The 18,582-nt window shown below is 35.3% G+C and overlaps 1 protein-coding gene across 1 annotated transcript; it reads left to right on the plus strand.

Annotated features, from left to right (window-relative positions):
- Nucleotides 1–1,957: 1,957 nt before the first annotated feature.
- LOC139962649 (uncharacterized) lies at nucleotides 1,958–18,084 on the plus strand. The gene is made up of 18 exons (XM_071962811.1): nucleotides 1,958–2,155; nucleotides 2,753–2,995; nucleotides 3,097–3,273; nucleotides 3,376–3,552; nucleotides 3,669–3,845; nucleotides 3,962–4,138; nucleotides 4,238–4,330; nucleotides 5,187–5,372; nucleotides 5,541–5,723; nucleotides 6,187–6,366; nucleotides 6,916–7,119; nucleotides 7,731–7,841; nucleotides 9,672–9,781; nucleotides 11,694–11,940; nucleotides 12,508–12,663; nucleotides 13,715–14,076; nucleotides 15,835–15,900; nucleotides 16,645–18,084. The coding sequence occupies exons 8-18, from the start codon at nucleotides 5,324–5,326 to the stop codon at nucleotides 16,663–16,665; spliced, it is 1,689 nt and encodes a 562-aa protein (XP_071818912.1). The 5' UTR covers nucleotides 1,958–2,155; nucleotides 2,753–2,995; nucleotides 3,097–3,273; nucleotides 3,376–3,552; nucleotides 3,669–3,845; nucleotides 3,962–4,138; nucleotides 4,238–4,330; nucleotides 5,187–5,323; the 3' UTR covers nucleotides 16,666–18,084.
- The last annotated feature ends 498 nt before the right edge of the window (nucleotides 18,085–18,582 follow it).

An 18,582-nucleotide genomic window follows, 5' to 3' on the forward strand; every position in this document is an offset into this window, starting at 1 on the left:
CTGCGTCTTCATTAAGTTATTCAACGGATAAGACGACCGCCGACAAAACGATATTATTTCAAACCACTGATGTTCCGACGAGTGAAGTTACTTCAATGTTTTCAACAACTTCTTCAACAATAGGTTTGTCGATACTTTTTCTTTTCTCTTTAATGATATATAAGATCAAAGTAATATTTATCAACAATAGTATACCCCCAGAAGCATTAATGTATCTGTGGATAAAGAATATCAGAATCGGGTAAGACTAAATCAAGTTTGTTTCAGTTGAGCCATGAAATCGTCGAAACTTGAGGGCACCCTACCTGTCGAAATGCTAAGTAGATCTCGTTTATTTACAGAGGAGACAACAAATCCCACAATGACGACTGAAGACGAGACAACAGAAGTAACAGGTTTCCTCTCTATTAGTAAGACAGTTAGCGAAGAAACAACAACTGATTCCTCGTCTACAGAAGCTACTTCTGCAATCTATTCAACAGATATCACAAGTGATGTATCGACATCACTAGATACAACGGATTCTACTACCGTTGAATTTTCTTCCACAACTCCTACGACTTCCATAATAACAGGTTTGTTGAAAGCAACTTTCCTACAACATGTCAAACAGGAAAGATATCAAACCGTGCAAAGATTGAAGCCTTCATTTTGATGGTTAGAAGAAATCAATATCTTTCAAATGCTTCTTCATTGTCGAAATTAGACATTTCTTAGAGAAATCGTCGAAAATAACCATTCATATGCACATCTGGTAAGTGTTTAGGAGGATCTTATGTATATTGACAGGTAAGAGGACTTGAAATATTTTGGTTCACTTTCGAGAAAGACAAAGTAAGTAACATTTTCTACACTTACAGACCAAACAACACACAGGACGACACAATCAGAATCTACGCAGGAAGGGACAACAGTAACGGTTAGTACACTAGCGTCAACATTTCCAACTACAGATCAAGATGTATCGACAGAATTAACCTCAAGACTTGCTACATCTCAGTCCGAGTCAACTCCTGTGTCTTCATTCAGTTATTCAACGGATAAGACGACCGCCGACAAAACGATATTATTTCAAACCACTGATGTTCCGACGAGTGAAGTAACTTCAATGTTTTCAACAACTTCTTCAACAATAGGTTTGTCGATACTTTTTCTCTTCTCTAGCTTTAATGATCTATAAGATCAAAGTAGTATTTAACAACAATAGTACACCCCCAGAAGCATTAATGTATCTGTGGATAAAGAATATCAGAATCGGGTAAGACTAAATCAAGTTTGTTTCAGTTGAGCCATGAAATCGTCGAAACTTGAGGGCACCCTACCTGTCGAAATGCTAAGTAGATCTCGTTTATTTACAGAGGAGACAACAAATCCCACAATGACGACTGAAGACGAGACAACAGAAGTAACAGGTTTCCTCTCCACTAGTGAGACAGTTAGCGAAGAAACAACAACTGATTCCTCGTCTACAGAATCTACTTCTGCAATCTATTCAACAGAAATCACAAGTGATGTATCGACATCACTAGATACAACGGATTCTATTACCGTTGAATTTTCTTCCACAACTCCTACGACTTCCATAATAACAGGTTTGTTGAAAGCAACTTTCTTACAACATGTCAAACAGGAAAGATATCAAACCGTGCAAAGATTGAAGCCTCCATTTTGATGGTTAGAAGAAATAAATCTCTCTCAAATGCTTCTTCATTGTCGAAATTAGACATTTTTTTTCGAGAAATCGTCGAAAATAACCATTCATATGCACATCTGGTAATAGATTAGGAGGATCTTATGTGTATTGACAGGTAAGAGGACTTGAAATATTTTGGTTCACTTTCGAGAAAGACAAAGTAAGTAACATTTTCTACACTTACAGACCAAACAACACACAGGACGACACAGTCAGAATCTACGCAGGAAGGGACAACAGCAACGGTTAGTACACTAGCGTCAACATATCCAACTACAGATCAAGATGTATCGACAGAATTAACCTCAAGACTTGCTACATCTCAGTCCGAGTCAACTCCTGCGTCTTCCTTAAGTTATTCAACGGATAAGACGACCGCCGACAAAACGATATTATTTCAAACCACTGATGTTCCGACGAGTGAAGTAACTTCCATTTTTTCAACAACTTCTTCAACAATAGGTTTGTCGATACCAGTTCTCTTCTCTTTAATGATTTATAAGATCAAAGTAGTATTTAACAACAATAGTATACCCCCAGAAGCATTTAGTGCAACTTTGGATAAAGAATATCAGAATCGGGTAAGACTAAATCAAGTTTGTTTCAGTTGAGCCATGAAATCGTCGAATCTTGAGGACACCCAACCTGTCGAAATGCTAAGTAGATCTCGTTTATTTACAGAGGAGACAACAAATCCCACAATGACGACTGAAGACGAGACAACAGAAGTAACAGGTTTCCTCTCCACTAGTGAGACAGTAAGCGAAGAAACAACAACTTATTCCCCGTCTACAGAAGCTACTTCTGCAATCTATTCAACCGATATCTCAAATGATGTATCGGCATCACTGTCGAAATGCTAAGTAGGTCAACATGAGTGGTAAACTCATAGCAGCGTTGTCATTCTTCCCCGTCTGACGATGGAAGGTGCAGTCCCACGGTTCATCTGCCCATCCTGTTCCTCTGCGCATGTCTAGTCTTGTTTTCTCTGTCATGTCATTAATACAAATAAATAAACAATATCAGTGTACTAATATAACATAATTTTGCTGTTCACAGAGGAAACTACAAATTCCACATCAGATATTGCTTCAACCGCTCCCACAAGTGAAGGAGGGACATCAGAAGTAGTTGTTTTCTCTTCCACAAGTGAGACTGGGAACAAAGAAACAACGGATTTGCCGTCGACCAAGTTACTTTTTTCAACAGTTGTAACAAATGCTGTATCAACACCATTAGAGACTACTGATGTTAATACCGGTGGATTTTCTTCTTCAACATCTGCCCATCCTATACTAACAGGTTTGTTTTTCATACTATAACTGGTGAAATGATACTTCATATTACTTGATTGCTTTTCACTTCACATTTGCTCAACGTATATTTATTCCATCCTATTGCAGATTTGCCAACGGACGTAACAAGTCCACTCCATACGTCTAAATCTAACACTATCCTTTACTCAACTTCTATTCCAACATCCCTAGTAACAACAAATGCTGTATCAACACCATTAGAGACTACTGATGTTAATACCGGTGGATTTTCTTCTTCAACATCTGCCCATCCTATACTAACAGGTTTGTTTTTCATACTATAACTGGTGAAATGAAAACTGCATATTACTTGATTGCCTTTCACTTCACATTTGCTCAACGTATTTTTATTCCATCCTATTGCAGATTTGCCAACGGACGTAACAATTCCACTCCATACGTCTAAATCTAACACTATCCTTTACTCAACTTCTATTCCAACATCCCTAGTAACAACAAATGCTGTATCAACACCATTAGAGACTACTGATGTTAATACCGGTGGATTTTCTTCTTCAACATCTGCCCATCCTATACTAACAGGTTTGTTTTTAATAATATTTCAACCTTGTGTGCAACTGGTGAAATGATACTGCATATTACTTGAATGCCTTTCACTTCACATTTGCTCAACGTATTTTTATTCCATCTTATTTCAGATTTACCAACGGACATAACAAGTCCACTCAATACGTCTAAATCTAACACTATCCTTTACTCAACTTCTATTCCAACATCACTTGTAACAACAAATGCTGTATCAACACCATTAGAGACTACTGATATTAATACCGGTGGATTTTCTTCTTCAACATCTGCCCATCCTATACTAACAGGTTTGTTTTTAATGATATTTCAACCTTGTGTGCAACTGGTGAAATGATACTGCATATTACTTGAATGCCTTTCACTTCACATTTGCTCAACGTATTTTTATTCCATCTTATTGCAGATTTACCAACGGACATAACAAGTCCACTCAATACGTCTAAATCTAACACTATCCTTTACTCAACTTCTATTCCAACATCACTTGTAACAACAAATGCTGTATCAACACCATTAGAGACTACTGATATTAATACCGGTGGATTTTCTTCTTCAACATCTGCCCATCCTATACTAACAGGTTTGTTTTTAATAATATTTCAACCTTGTGTGCAACTGGTGAAATGAAAACTGCATATTTCAAATTTACTCAACGTATTTTTATTCCATCTTATTGCAGATTTACCAACGGACATAACAAGTCCACTCCATACGTCTAAATCTAACACTATCCTTTACTCAACTTCTATTCCAACATCACTTGTAACAACAGGTTTGTAAGCTATTTCCCTTTTGCTCCTTTCTCTGTTTTTCCAATTTAATAAACCTCCTACCAGCACATGTAGTGATCTAATTAACAAAGCATAACTATACCACCATTTCGATAAGTGAAATTGTCCTTATTTTTTCTCGGGGGGGGGGGGGGGATTGTTCAAGTTATGTTTATTGTATAGTAAAAGTATTCTTGTATTACCCATATTTCAAAGGGAAATTCGAAGATATGTATCTAACGAAGAAACATCGTGAAACGTTCCATTTAATGAAACAAATAACTGGAAATAAATGTGGAATTCACATTACATTTCTGTCAGCATAACCTACGTCATTACCAGCATTCAAAAGTATTCCAAATTACACTTACGTTGGATCTGTATACTGGAGCAATGGACAATTTACATAAGGTATTCACACTAACCATAATTACAGCAACAGTGATAAGAAGAAAGAGGGAGAATTGGCAGCTGTATTTTACCTTTTAGGATTACATGGTACATAAACTACGTTAGTCAAGACGAGAGTATATTTACATTAATTCATGTGTGACAATAGTAAATATACATATTTCAGTTGTATACACAGTCATTAACTCGACAAAGCCGAGGGGCATTTTGGAAGTTTCCGTAGCCACATACGAAAATCGCACTTTGTTTCCAAATCACAATCACATATTGCATGATAAAAGCTTGCCATCACAACCAGCAAAATGTTCATTCTCATTCTCCGGAAAAAAGCTACATAAACAACAGTATATATTGTGATATCTGAATGAAAGCAGCGATTTTTAAATGTAAACCAAAAAGAAACACATTTTCCTGAATGTCTGACACGATTGTTACTGGTTTCTTTAGATGGACGTTGTGAAAAGCCAGATATTTCAGCCGACGAACATCTAAGTATAGAACCTAACCAGGCAATTTATACCAACGGCTCCTTCATTACGTACATCTGTCAAGTGGGTCATCAGCTTATTGGAGAACCTTCAGCCATGTGCAACAACGGTCACTTTCAACCAGCTGACATTCCATATTGCCAAGGTAAAATATTTTAAGTAAACTAAAGTTATCGCTTTTGGGGGCAATATGCCGTTTTGAATTACTGAAGTCTTGTCTCATTTGAAAGTCAGGCCTACCTGTATGAATCAGCCTTCATTTTATCCTTCATATTATATTATTCATTTCCAATATTATACGTTTCCATTACAGTGCAGTGTGAGATTCCGTATCAGGACGATAACAATGAGATTCGACTAACGCCCTACCAAGCCTTCTATAACAATGGATCCACCATATCATTTTCTTGTCTCGATGGTTTTGAAATTAACGGCATTAATTCAGCTGTATGCGTGAATGGAACTTTTGGTATTTCTAGCTATCCAACTTGCGAGGGTATTTACTTTTCTTTTTTTCTTGTTTAAGGTAGGGCGGGAGGGGGGGGGGGGGAGGTAATCTGGCTTTTAGCCCTGTGGTTCTTATAACGTTTACAATATGTGTACTTTAAAAACAAAAAGAGTTCGTTTTGTATCGAAAACTTTGTTAAAGGTTTGTGACAGAAAAACTTGTTTCAAACATTAAATAGGGACACGAGATAATAACGCAAGACCATTTATTGGAGATAATTTCAACTGATCTGAACCGTTAACGTGTATAGATTTATCTTACGAGCATATTTATCACAAAATCATGTACAGTTTATCATATTACATTCTTTTAAGATTCTGTATTCAAAGACATATTAATTATACATAATTATTTATGATTATTGATGATAAGAAACATTGCCTCAGAAACGAAGCAAACATCAATTCATAGACGTCCAGTATCTGTACACATGAATCTTATGTTTCTATAGGTTCTTCATGCCCCAGGCCAGTTTTTGCAGATGGAAATGTTGAAATAACACCAAATAAAACTGAATACAGCTATGATAGTGAGGTTACTTTTAGCTGCAGTGATGGCTCTACTCTTATTGGAACTGATACAGCGAAGTGCAATCAGGGACAGTTTGACATTTCCGTTGAACCATCATGTGGTAAGCATCAGCCTTAGAGAACAATAGACTTCATTTTGAATTTATTAACCAATATTTTGTAATGAACATGGTCCAAGTAAAGCCAAGAGGGAGATCTGAACTGAAAATCCACATTTAGCTAACTTTGCGTCTGCTTCAACCATTCTCGTTGCCTACCCCAAAAAAATGACATAAAAAAGAAATGCAACAAAACTATTGAGATAATTTTTTGGATGATAAACACAAAAAGAGAACCAATCAATAGCTTTCCATGGTGAATGTGAATAAAAGTACATAAGTGAAGATACACGATGACAATATTACTAATTCCACTGCATGTAGCTTAGATTCAAATACTTTGGATGAGGCATATAATTATGGTTATGATTAATTACTCATTATTTCACTCTGAATATTTTTTTTTTTTTTTGGGGGGGGGGTCTCTTTGCAACGAATCAGCAAATTGTAAAAAAAAAATAGTCTATGACAAAACGCAATATATCCATTTGCAAATAAAAATGAATTTGGACGAGAATTATCAAAATTAATATGTTTGCATTTCTCTTTCAGTTTCTTCTGAAATTAATTCCTGTGATGCACTCAGCGTTGACGACAGCGTTACGGTGACACCAGCAGCAGATACGTACCCAATCAACGCTACCATAGCTCTAAGCTGCACCAATCCAGGGAAAATTCTACCTCCATCAGGACAAACAACAAAAGTTTGTCAAGGAGAGAATCGATGGAATCCCTCACCTGTACCGTCCTGCATAAGTAAGGATTTCGAACTTAATTTATCATTGGGTACCAATAAAAGTATCTATCAAACATGAAATCAATAAAAAAAAATATGGCGTGGTAAAAATACCAGAGTTATTACTTTTTACAGATCCATAGACAATGTAAAAATATTTGAGTTCAATTTTCGGGACATAAAAGAAAGTTTGTTACTGTCATTACTAAAAAAAAATCATAATTATTCTTGCAATTACTTAGTCTATATTGAAATATTATGAAAGCACGCTAGAACATATTCCCTTCAAGCGATGGAGGAGGGGGGGGGGTGTTGACGGTCTGACTTATATTGATCATGGTCAGCAAGGTTCACATTTCTTTCAATCCTATGTATCATACGAGAGACACGGTAATGTTTCCTGCTAATATATATTGTATTAGTTTATTACACATCTATAACGGTCCATTAAGATACTGTTATTATTAATTACCAACAATAATTAAACTTCTCAATTCAACCAGTTAGTATTGATTTAGCAATAATTTAGTACTACTTTTAGTTATAACAATTTTTAGTCATTATTTTAGTTGAGTACATATTCATGTAGACCAGGGAAGAAGAATGTTAAACTATTGTTAAATATTCATAGATTGTCAGATAAGTGAAGACTGTGCGGGAAAAGAAAACAACATCTGCGATCAGGAGACTAAATTATGTGCATGTCCACTGGGCTTGGAATTGAAAGGGAACGAATGTGTTGGTAAGTATTAGAGTACCTGCGTCAATCAACCTTGACCAGATAAATTACTCTCGTTACACAAAAAGCGATTAATAGAACACACATTCAAGTTGATTGGCACACATGCATTGGCGCTCGCTTACTACGTGTGCCTTGCCTCGTTTCGACGAACTGCTTTGTCGTCATCCTTATAACGCGCGTTATAAGGATGACGGCTATTTCTAATTCCTCTTTTCAAACTAAACATAGATGTGGAAGGAACCTGAAACATTTACTGTACTACACAACTTCAGCGATAACGAGGAATAGAGAGGGGATATAGTCATTAATGAGAATGACCACGATGGAAAAGTTTGAAATATTTTGCGTGTTCTCACTAAAAAAGTTTTTTTTTATTTTTAAAAGCCATACATATAGCCAGTTGGTCTCAATTGCTACCTTTAGCTTTACATGTCGTGTCTTTTGGGCTCGGGCAAATGTTTGGTCAAACGTCACACGAAAATATCCTGTTTTATATAACAGGAAATCCTATGCGAATGTTACCAAACTGGAAGTTTACGTAGGAACTGAAGAATTTCGTTTTCCATACCAAAATATATTAATTATCCAAATTATCAAGACAACTCTAAACCAAGTGTACAAAGAGAACTATTGTGTCATTGTAGCCAGAGCCCATTTATTAAACAATACACAGTTATCCCAAACGATGACAATGCAGTTCATTAACTAGCCTGTAATCACTGATTTCAAACATTGTTGCCTGTTAACACAAAAACAAAAGTCTAAATCCTTAACGTTTTTTTAATTTATTTAACTGAGAAGTTGTCTGTGAACAAACGTTTATAACCAAATGGAATCATTATTTACATGTTTCATAATCTGAATTTGGAAAATAACTCTGATTGGTTTTGTAATTACTGTTTCATGACAACACTGGCTATCTAATGAACACAAAAGGAAATTTCAATCTAATTAGCAATTCTGCTAGACGTTTCCGAGAGACAGATTTAAAACAGCAGTTTTTGATCGATTTTTATATTTACACTATGCCGTACGATACAACAATAAGGTCCCACTGTAAAAGAAGAAAGGTCTTTAATTTCACGCGTTGAGCGTCAATTTACTAAAAAAGGAAGGGAAAAGTCGGAAAGTTTGTAATTCTGAATTAAAGTTTGCGTTTAATGTGTGGTTAGTACATACATGAAAGTCTCGGAGCAGCACAATTTGAGATTGGAATCACAAATGGGCAGTAACGCATAGATGCTCATGATTTTATTGGAAATGATACATGCGGTATGTCTTAGTTTAAGTTTGATACTTTGAGTAATCCTAAGAAGAGTATAACTGACGATCAAAGTTAAAGGTCTGCTGTATAGACCCCCACTATAGCACGCTATCATGGAAAAAAATCTTGAGATTACGTAATCGACCTGCCTTGGTCGTAAAATAACCTATCCATACCAATTAGTCTGCAACGCCTGCCTCATATTTTTTTCTTGTATGAGTGTCTTTGTGTGAACGATGTATGATTAACTACACTGTAGACATGAACATATTACCACACAGTCTTAACATAAAGAGCCTAATGGTTTTAAGAAGCTATGCAGGCTAATTGTAGAGCCTGGGGTTGATTTACGACCATGGCAGGTCGATTACGTAATCACAAAACTTTCCTAGCTATAGCGTGCTATAATTGGAGCCAATAAAGCACTCCTTCTGAATAATGTAACGGCATATTTTTTGTTAGTTTAGTGATAGCAGTTTCAGCATTACAATTTTAACTCATATCAGTAATGATATTACTTTCAGTATTCATCACTACTTTAACGTCCCTGATAATTTGGTTTACAGAAACTGAAGCTATAGTAACCACCATTAGTCTGGATACCGAGTTCACAACATCATTGTTAAATCAAAGCAGTGAAGAATTTGCCGAACTACAAATCGAGATTTGCACTGCAGTAAGTCAATCACTCTTAATTCCTTATATAATACCCCCCCTTGTACACCTGATTTGTGATTTATATTAAGTTGTTCATACCTTCAAAATATAATTAACAAGCACCAAAGCGTCTGTCCATGAACACACGCACAACAGTAAAAAGTCACAGAGAAAATTAATAAGAGAAGTTTGTTCCAGGCAGGGACGTAGCCAGGGGAACAGGGGAGCAACTGCCCCCCCCCCCCTTTCAGTGTCCAAAAAGTGTTAAAAAGTGTTGTATTTTACCATGGTATTTTGTCAGTGCTCTTTTGATCTTAAATACTCGTCAGCTTCGTTAACTCGATGATAATCGTAGTAACATTCAGGCCTACTGATTCAGCTACTTACTTAGTTTGGCAAATGCAATTAGCTAAATTTAGCCTATAGCCTATTACAAGCCTACAGTTGGGCACTACGTAATAAAATACATATTACCTACCTAACCGCACTCGATGGAGTGTCACGAACCGTATGCACAACGACGTCGACAACGTTCGTTCTCATCCTTTCTATGATTCATCCAACGTTGCTGCACGAACAGCATATTATGAAGCTAAGCAAGCAATCGTACGTGATACGCACTTCCTATAAATAATTATTACACTGCTAATACATTGAGATAAGGATATTTGTTTTTAGGCCACTGCACATCTGGTTGTCTTACAAAATATGAAAGTTTTATATTGTCCATCAGTTAAGTTCATCAAATGTATTTAAATCCAGACATTGGACAATAAAAAAAATTTGTAAAAGAGCACTATATTTGTCTTTCTGATATAATATGTAAAAGAAATCAAACAGGAAACAAAATCTGCTGATAATATGATGTCATATGATAATGATGAAACATTATGGCAAAACATCGCACCAGATCGCAACTAAGGACCTTCAAGTGTTCAAAAATATCTCACCCCCTCCCCTTAGACCCCTCCCCCATATCAATCGCAAAATGTGCTCACCCCCCCTTTGAAATTCTTGAATTACGTCGCTGGTTCCAGGTGTGACGCTATCGTGCAGAGAGCTGGAATGTTCAATATTCTAATCGGATAGGTGTACTTACACCTATCCGATTAGTACAGCGTCACAACACATCAACTGATCGGCGTCGCAACATAATCACACCTATCCGATAAGTACAGCGTCACAACACATCAACTGATCAGCGTCGCAACATAATCACACCTATCCGATAAGTACAGCGTCACAACACATCAACTGATCAGCGTCGCAACATAATCACACCTATCCGATTAGTACAGCGTCGCAACACATCAACTGATCGGCGTCGCAACATAATCACACCTATCCGATTAGTACAGCGTCACAACACATCAACTGATCAGCGTCGCAGCATAATCACACCTATCCGACTATTACAGCGTCACAACACATCAACTGATCAGCGTCGCAACATAATCACACCTATCCGACTATTACAGCGTCACAACACATCAACTGATCAGCGTCGCAACATAATCACACCTATCCGACTATTACAGCGTCACAACACATCAACTGATCAGCGTCGCAGCATAATCACACCTATCCGATTATTACAGCGTCACAACACATCAACTGATCAGCGTCGCAGCATAATCACACCTATCCGATTAGTACAGCGTCACAACACATCAACTGATCGGCGTCGCAACATAATCACACCTATCCGATTAGTACAGCGTCACAACACATCAACTGATCGGCGTCGCAACATAATCACACCTATCCGATTATTACAGCGTCACAACACATCAACTGATCGGCGTCGCAACATAATCACACCTATCCGATTAGTACAGCGTCACAACACATCAACTGATCAGCGTCGCAGCATAATCATACGTTTCCCTTTTTCTTCCTCTTCTTCCTCTTCTTCTTCTTTTGATATTTAGTTTGAGATAACCCTGACCAAACAGAACACGAACGTTAAGGTCGGCTTTGTGTCTTGCTTCGTTATATCTTTCTCTTCTGGTAGCGTAATTGCAGATGTAGTTACAGTTTACGACACGCGAGAGAACGTTACGTCGGAACAAGTTACGGACATCATTGTGGCCGAATCTCGGAATCAACCAGGTGAAAACGTCACTTTACCATCACTATCAATGAACATAACACTTGATAGTAAAGTCACATCAGAGGGTACGTAATATTTATGTTTCATTTTTTTTTAATTACTGCATCGAAATGTCATAACAATTCAAGTTTATTTAAACAAACATTTTGGGTGTGTTTCTATTCATATAATCACAGGAAAGTCGGAAAAGTGTTTACAAGTCGAAATGAATAGACCTTAATTCGCTAATTAGGCTACGTTGGTGATTTTATATTTCAGATGGGTTCTTAGTTTGGTGAACTTCACCTTTAATTTTCGTAAAGTAGGACACTAGATCTGATAAAGAAAACACAGCTGGTAAATATGATTTACGAACGTACTAATCAGTACATGGAAAAATACCCGAGCCAACCATACAAGAAGAAACTCCTCGTACGATAGCCATTTCATCGACCCTACCGACAATGAATACACCTAACGAACCAGTTTTGCAGCACCTCCCGCTCTTTACATGGGACCGTGACAACACTTTATCATTTCACGCAAGAATAATTCAAAAAAATGATTGTCCAGTTAAATTTACAAATGGTTTTAAGTTGTATATGTTGTCTTCAACATGTGAAGAATTCACCATTTTTTTTCTCCCCAAGTAGTTCATGAAGTCAACTATTGTGACGACTCCTCCTTCAACGTATGTGATCCTACGTATGGCGTTTGTACCTACTACGGAGGCAATAATTATACATGTGCGTGCAACGAGAAGGCATTCAATGCGGATGACATCAGTGGTATATCATGTCAGGCGGTCGGTAAGTTCTGCTTCATCTCAAGGTTTTGTCAGAATTCCATCAATAAATTTAACTTTCGTTCATAGAAACGATATATAGAGTAATTGTGTTCAGGTATTGGGTATTAAGTCGTGAAAGTTCTCGATGTACATTTTTCTCCAATTCCCCCCCCCCCCCCGCCCTCCTCCCCCACCTCCCTCCCTTTTCTAAAGTATTTTTTACAACTCTAGTTTCTGTATAAAGTAAATTCTTTGTCGTTAGTTGACTTCCATCAGGAATGATAAGACTCAGCTAAGTACAGCATTATTGTTATATGAAACTCATAGTTTTGGTCTTTGACAATTTTGTTCAGTCAAAAGGGTTAAGTAGCGATATTTCTGGTTCAAACTAGAGACTTATGTGAGTAAAATTAAGTGTTCTTTCTCATAATAAGTTAGTAAATGTAAAATAGTCCACTTATTTACTGTTCAATCCATCTTCGGCGACATCACAATTCGCTTCAATTTTACATTATACAATGTGTATCCAATTCGCTCTGCTTTACCTAAATTTGAAGAACGTTATTCTATTTTAAGAATGAAATTCAGAATGCTTAAAGAATATTGAAAGTAATAACTGGATAGCTGTAACTAAATCAAAAAGTAGGTAATCATTTTCTTATATATTATTCGATATTTGCCCATATCCAAATGACACTTTCATAAGCAGGATACTTATTTTCTGAAACTTTGCATCGTAAGAACAAAAGAGAGTTTTCTTGAACCACCAGCTACTCCCACCAAATATTGTATGTCTATACAAAGGATTCCTGAGACCAGAACTTGACCCATTTTGGTATAGTTTTGATCCACATATTGAAGACACTGATATATGGGTCAAACGATTGTTGTTTCCGCTTTACTCGGATGTTTTATTGTGATATTTAAAAGCGACACATATATTATTGGTTAGCGACATTAAGCCGTCACCGCTTATGACAGCGCATAATTCTGATATTGCTGTGTTTATTGTTTCTAAACTTGTTGATGGTAACAATTGCTTTCATCTTTTTTCCATCCTTTCCTTCTTTAAGCTGAATTGAACAGACCTAATTACGCCCTCATCATTGGTTTGTGCATTGGAACAGCACTAGGCATCATCCTTGGAATTTTGTTTCTTCTCGTTGTGATTGGATCAAAGTTGACAGAACGAAAGACAAATGAGAATAGGACAAACCATGATAATTACCCATCCCCTAGTATTAGGGATGCACTTCCCGTCTCAACTATCAGTGGGAACATTCCTTCAGCTGGACGGACAGCTGAAGCTAGTGAAGAGAACTCCAGTGATATCGAAAGTATTACTTATGTTGAAGGTACAACAACAGAAGAAATTACACAAGATCAGCAGCTGCAAGCAATCGCTAGAACGATTCAGAATATGGGTGAACTTCTGGTAATTTTCTTTTCTAGATGTACTTTTTTACCACCACCTCTCCCAGGACGTCATATATATATATATTCATTTGCCTTTGTCGTTTTCCTCCATTTCGTTAACAAAAGTCTGTTTAAAGTATCTCTTTCGAGATCCGGCTTTAGGAATCACACAATGACTTTGAGTTGGTTAGAATCGTGTTTGATCTCTCGAGTAGGGCAAATATGTCACCAAAAACAGAACAAGTATTGTTCGATACAGGTGATAAACGCCTACAGTGGAATTACGACCTTCCTAACCGGTTTCGAACCTCTGGTCATACAATCAGCGTCCATAGCCTAGTTGGTTAGGGTGTCCGCATATAAAGCGGGACGCCGGGTTCGAATCCCGGTGGAGGCTGGAAGTTTTTTCACTGTTCTAAATTTCCAACTCATTACGTTTTCATTTATTTATTACTTTTTTTTATTCATTCATTTATTTATATATATATATATATACATACATATGTATATATATATATATGTATGTATATATATATATATATATATATATATATATATATATATATATTTTCCAATATATTTTCTAAAACTTACTCCTTATTTGTCAATTATGAGTCATATCTTATTTCTCTGGTTTTCTCTAATAATATATATATATATATATATATATATATATATATATATATATATATATATATACCTATATATATATATATATATATATATATATATATATATTTATATATTACGTAAATACAAGTATAAAACATAGTGATGGGCAACATCGGCTTCCTAAATGATGTTAGTTATTCAATCATGCATTTCTCTTCGGGTATGGGAAGTAATCTTCAGGAAAGATGCAAAGTGCTTTCAAGTACCATGTTAATATGAAGTAATACAAAGAATGCTATGAAGACGACCATGTTGATTGTTCACTTGTTCACGTGGACATAAATGATATCAAATAAGTCAAAATTGTTTTGTTTGTCAATATGTCACATAAAATATACAAAAGTGAAATATGGTAATCTGGACTAATTGCCAAAGATTAAATCGTTTAAGTAACGGACAGCCAATCAACGGATGATGGTAAACTGCGTACTATTATCACTTCTTCTTCCGTTTTATCAATATATATTTTCAGTAACCAATGGATAGTATCATAATCATTATCAAAATATGTGGAGGTCGCTTTAAAACGATATACTCCAAATGTTTAATAAACACTTACTTATCATTCGAACAGCTCTGTTTTCATTAAATACAGCTCACTTCTTGAGAAAGAAAAAGTAGAATTCCCGCACATTTACATTGCATACTTTGTGTGTAAATATCTCTCTTTATTCCGCTCCGATTGTCAATAAAGAATCAGGACAAAGTATATTTGCCGTTGGTTCCCGGATATGAACATACCACATTATACCAGTAAACAATACCAAATATCGTGTCTGCTTCACAAGTGTGTTTCATGAACAAATTATTGGATTTGTCTTGTATGTATTCCTTAGGCTGACAGATCATATATAAGCTCCCTTACCAGTTTCTGGTACTGAGGTTACGGGCTTATAACGCATGCGTGACAGCATATATCCGTGACAAGCGTGACACTATAGTTCTCAGATCAGGGGGTTTGTTGCGTTGATCTATGCGTTTTTGTTTTGTTCTTGTTTTGTTTTTTGAGTCATTATTTATAAATGAATTCGAAAAAATGTCTTTATATTTAAGTCAGAGAAACAAAATCAATTTGGAAAATGTTTTTTTCTTCTTCTAATAACAGGCTCCAATACCCAGAGCATCTCCAATCCTTGAAGATAGTCGAGGCAATGTTTTTAGACCTTCTAAGGTAAGCAATGATAGTGAATTAAAAACGACATAAATAATATTAAAAAAGTATTGTAAGATAGTAAGGAAGGATGTTATGGTTGTTGTTAGTTTAGTTTAGTTTAGTTTAGTAGAAAAAGAGGATCAGGAGGGAAACTCAAGTCACCATCAAGGACCCTATAGGAGCGAGAAAAATCTGAAGACACAAACACTCAGACCCGATAACAATGCTTAAAGTGCTTGTCCAAAGCATTCTTAAAACCCATTCACACTACTTGCAAGTACAACTTTCTCAGGCAAACCGTTCCACTCATTCACAACCCTAAAAAAAATTATGCCGAATATTAATCCTACTTTGTGACTTTTGGAGTTTAAGACAATGACCTCTGTTATCATAGGTAAGCTAGTGTTATTGTTATGTGAAATGCACGTCGTATGTTAATTTAATTGGATTACGTGATGTAAGGTCTAGACTCACCTTGTCGTTGAATCCACAAATATATTTATATGTATGTATGTATGTATATATATATATATATATATATATATATATATATATATATATATATATATATATATATATATATATATATATATATATATTAAACAATGTAATGACATGAGCAGACCACTAATTATCTTGATTAGCACCATTCTCTGCCAACTTTGTGTAACATTTCCCAGCTGGACAATGATACATGTAATTGATTTAATGCCGTATTTAAGTATTATGTTTATGGTAAAATGTATGTTGATTCTTTTGCAGCGAGGCGAAACGATGTACTAAGTTGAAGCGATATCCAACAAACTAAGTACGAGAAGATCTTTTGACCTGAAATTCAGACTGTCTGATACCCAGTCATTTGTGGACAAACGTGCGAACTGAACATATCTTACATTTTCATTTTGGTACCATTTTTTTTCCATTATGAGATTTATAATTATGCTACATGCTGCAGAAAGGTTTATGACTTAAAGTTCATATATATTGTGCCTTTTCTAGGTGTCTTCCAGAAAATCCTATATTCAGCATCTTGCATAGAGAAAGAAACAGTAGCATTCTATTTACCTAATGGCTTGTATAAATAAATATAAGGCTAATTAGTTAATATCCGTTCAGGAGAAGCGTTACTAATGTGTACCCAGTGTTACTATACTATTTATAAAAATAAAACCTATTCGATGATTGAACGAAGGGTTCTTTTTAACTTCTTTAAATTAAATAAGATGATTAGATTCATCCATTAAAATTAACGAGTAATACTATTTAGACTTTTGGTATTTTATACTGAATGTTTATGTTTACATTTAACAGTTGTGTGTTTTAATGTTGTCATTGCTTAGCAATTCATTATCATTCATACATCTGCCGATTCATATGAAAAATATATGACCACAAGTAAAGAAGACAGTTAAAATAGCAGAGGCTTATCATGTTAATATTTTTTGTTACTTTTACTTCATAATAACCCACGTTTGATATTATACTAAGGGTAACTGAGAGACGAAAAGCGGTAACACATCTTCCAAACAAAATATGGATTATTAACGGTTGCAAATAATAATTGTTCATCAACATGTTTTTTTAGTTTCTGAACCACTGAGACATCATCCACCGATAAAGTGTATTATTATAATGAAGTGAATTTGTGAACTTCATGCTAATAGTTAAACTGAACATATAGGTTTGTTTCTTTTGAGACTGTTCAAACCAATTGTCCTTAGTGGACCATACTGAACCGCAAACCCAATATTAACATAAACATTACAATCGGAGATCAAGGGCAACATCACTTAATGAAAATATAAAAATTCTTAATCTACAGCTACTAGGATTAAAATAATGTATGTTAATGTATCAAACGTTTTATTTTTATACCTGTTTACAGCGTTCTGTGGGAAATTATTATTTGTTTTAAGAATTGCAAATTCTGTCAATAGAATATTCCTATAATTGCATAATTTAAACCTAGTGATGTATGTAAGATGTACATGGGGTCGGAATTTGAAAATTGTTTTGCCAGAAAATACTTATGTAATAATTGTCCAGTGTATAGTTATCTTAAAAGGTATCTATTATTATACATTTAGATGCATCTTGCTGTAATAAATATGTACCCAGATTATATATATATATATATATATATATATATATATATATATCACCTTAATAAAACAAAGCGTGTAACTGCACCAAATATAACATAAACATGTGTATATGAGTACTTTGTCTGTTAGTTTCTTATTTCAACGAGTACATTTTCTTTCTACATTTAATTAGAACGGCGAATAATCTATCGTCGAATGTTTACAACTTTAATAACTATATATATTGATGAGACAATGCGAATGTTTTCTGAGCATTAAAATAAATGTAAAACAGACATATGTCATGCATGTTAGAACTGTCATGTGTTACCTCTCAAGGATTCAGAAGCGCTATCATAGTAAACCCATGCAAAGGAAAGCGAAAATTGTTGATCAATAGAGCAAGCTATATTGCAAACTGACGACCAAATTATAGGACAAATGTTCTCCTATGGTTGTTATTGTTAAAATATATTATACAGGGTTTGCGTTATGTGCCCCCAAAACGGTCGAAAATTTGGAGGATTATATTTTTTTTGACGACAGACTGAAAAAACTTTGGTTGTAACTTTCAAAATTCCTGTCGTAACCTTGAAAGTATATTTAAAAAAATATA

Source organism: Apostichopus japonicus, chromosome 21 (assembly GCF_037975245.1).
Source record: "Apostichopus japonicus isolate 1M-3 chromosome 21, ASM3797524v1, whole genome shotgun sequence".
In the NCBI taxonomy this organism is placed as follows: Eukaryota; Metazoa; Echinodermata; class Holothuroidea; order Aspidochirotida; family Stichopodidae; genus Apostichopus; species Apostichopus japonicus.

Excerpts from the sequence above, each read along its gene's own strand:
- LOC139962649 (XM_071962811.1), top strand. The coding sequence starts at position 5,324 with ATGTGCAACAACGGTCACTTTCAACCAGCTGACATTCCATATTGCCAA. Across the intron at positions 7,842-9,671 it reads GAAAGGGAACGAATGTGTTG|AAACTGAAGCTATAGTAACC; the intron begins GTAAGTATTAGA and ends TTTGGTTTACAG. Across the intron at positions 11,941-12,507 it reads TAGTAAAGTCACATCAGAGG|TTCATGAAGTCAACTATTGT; the intron begins GTACGTAATATT and ends CTCCCCAAGTAG.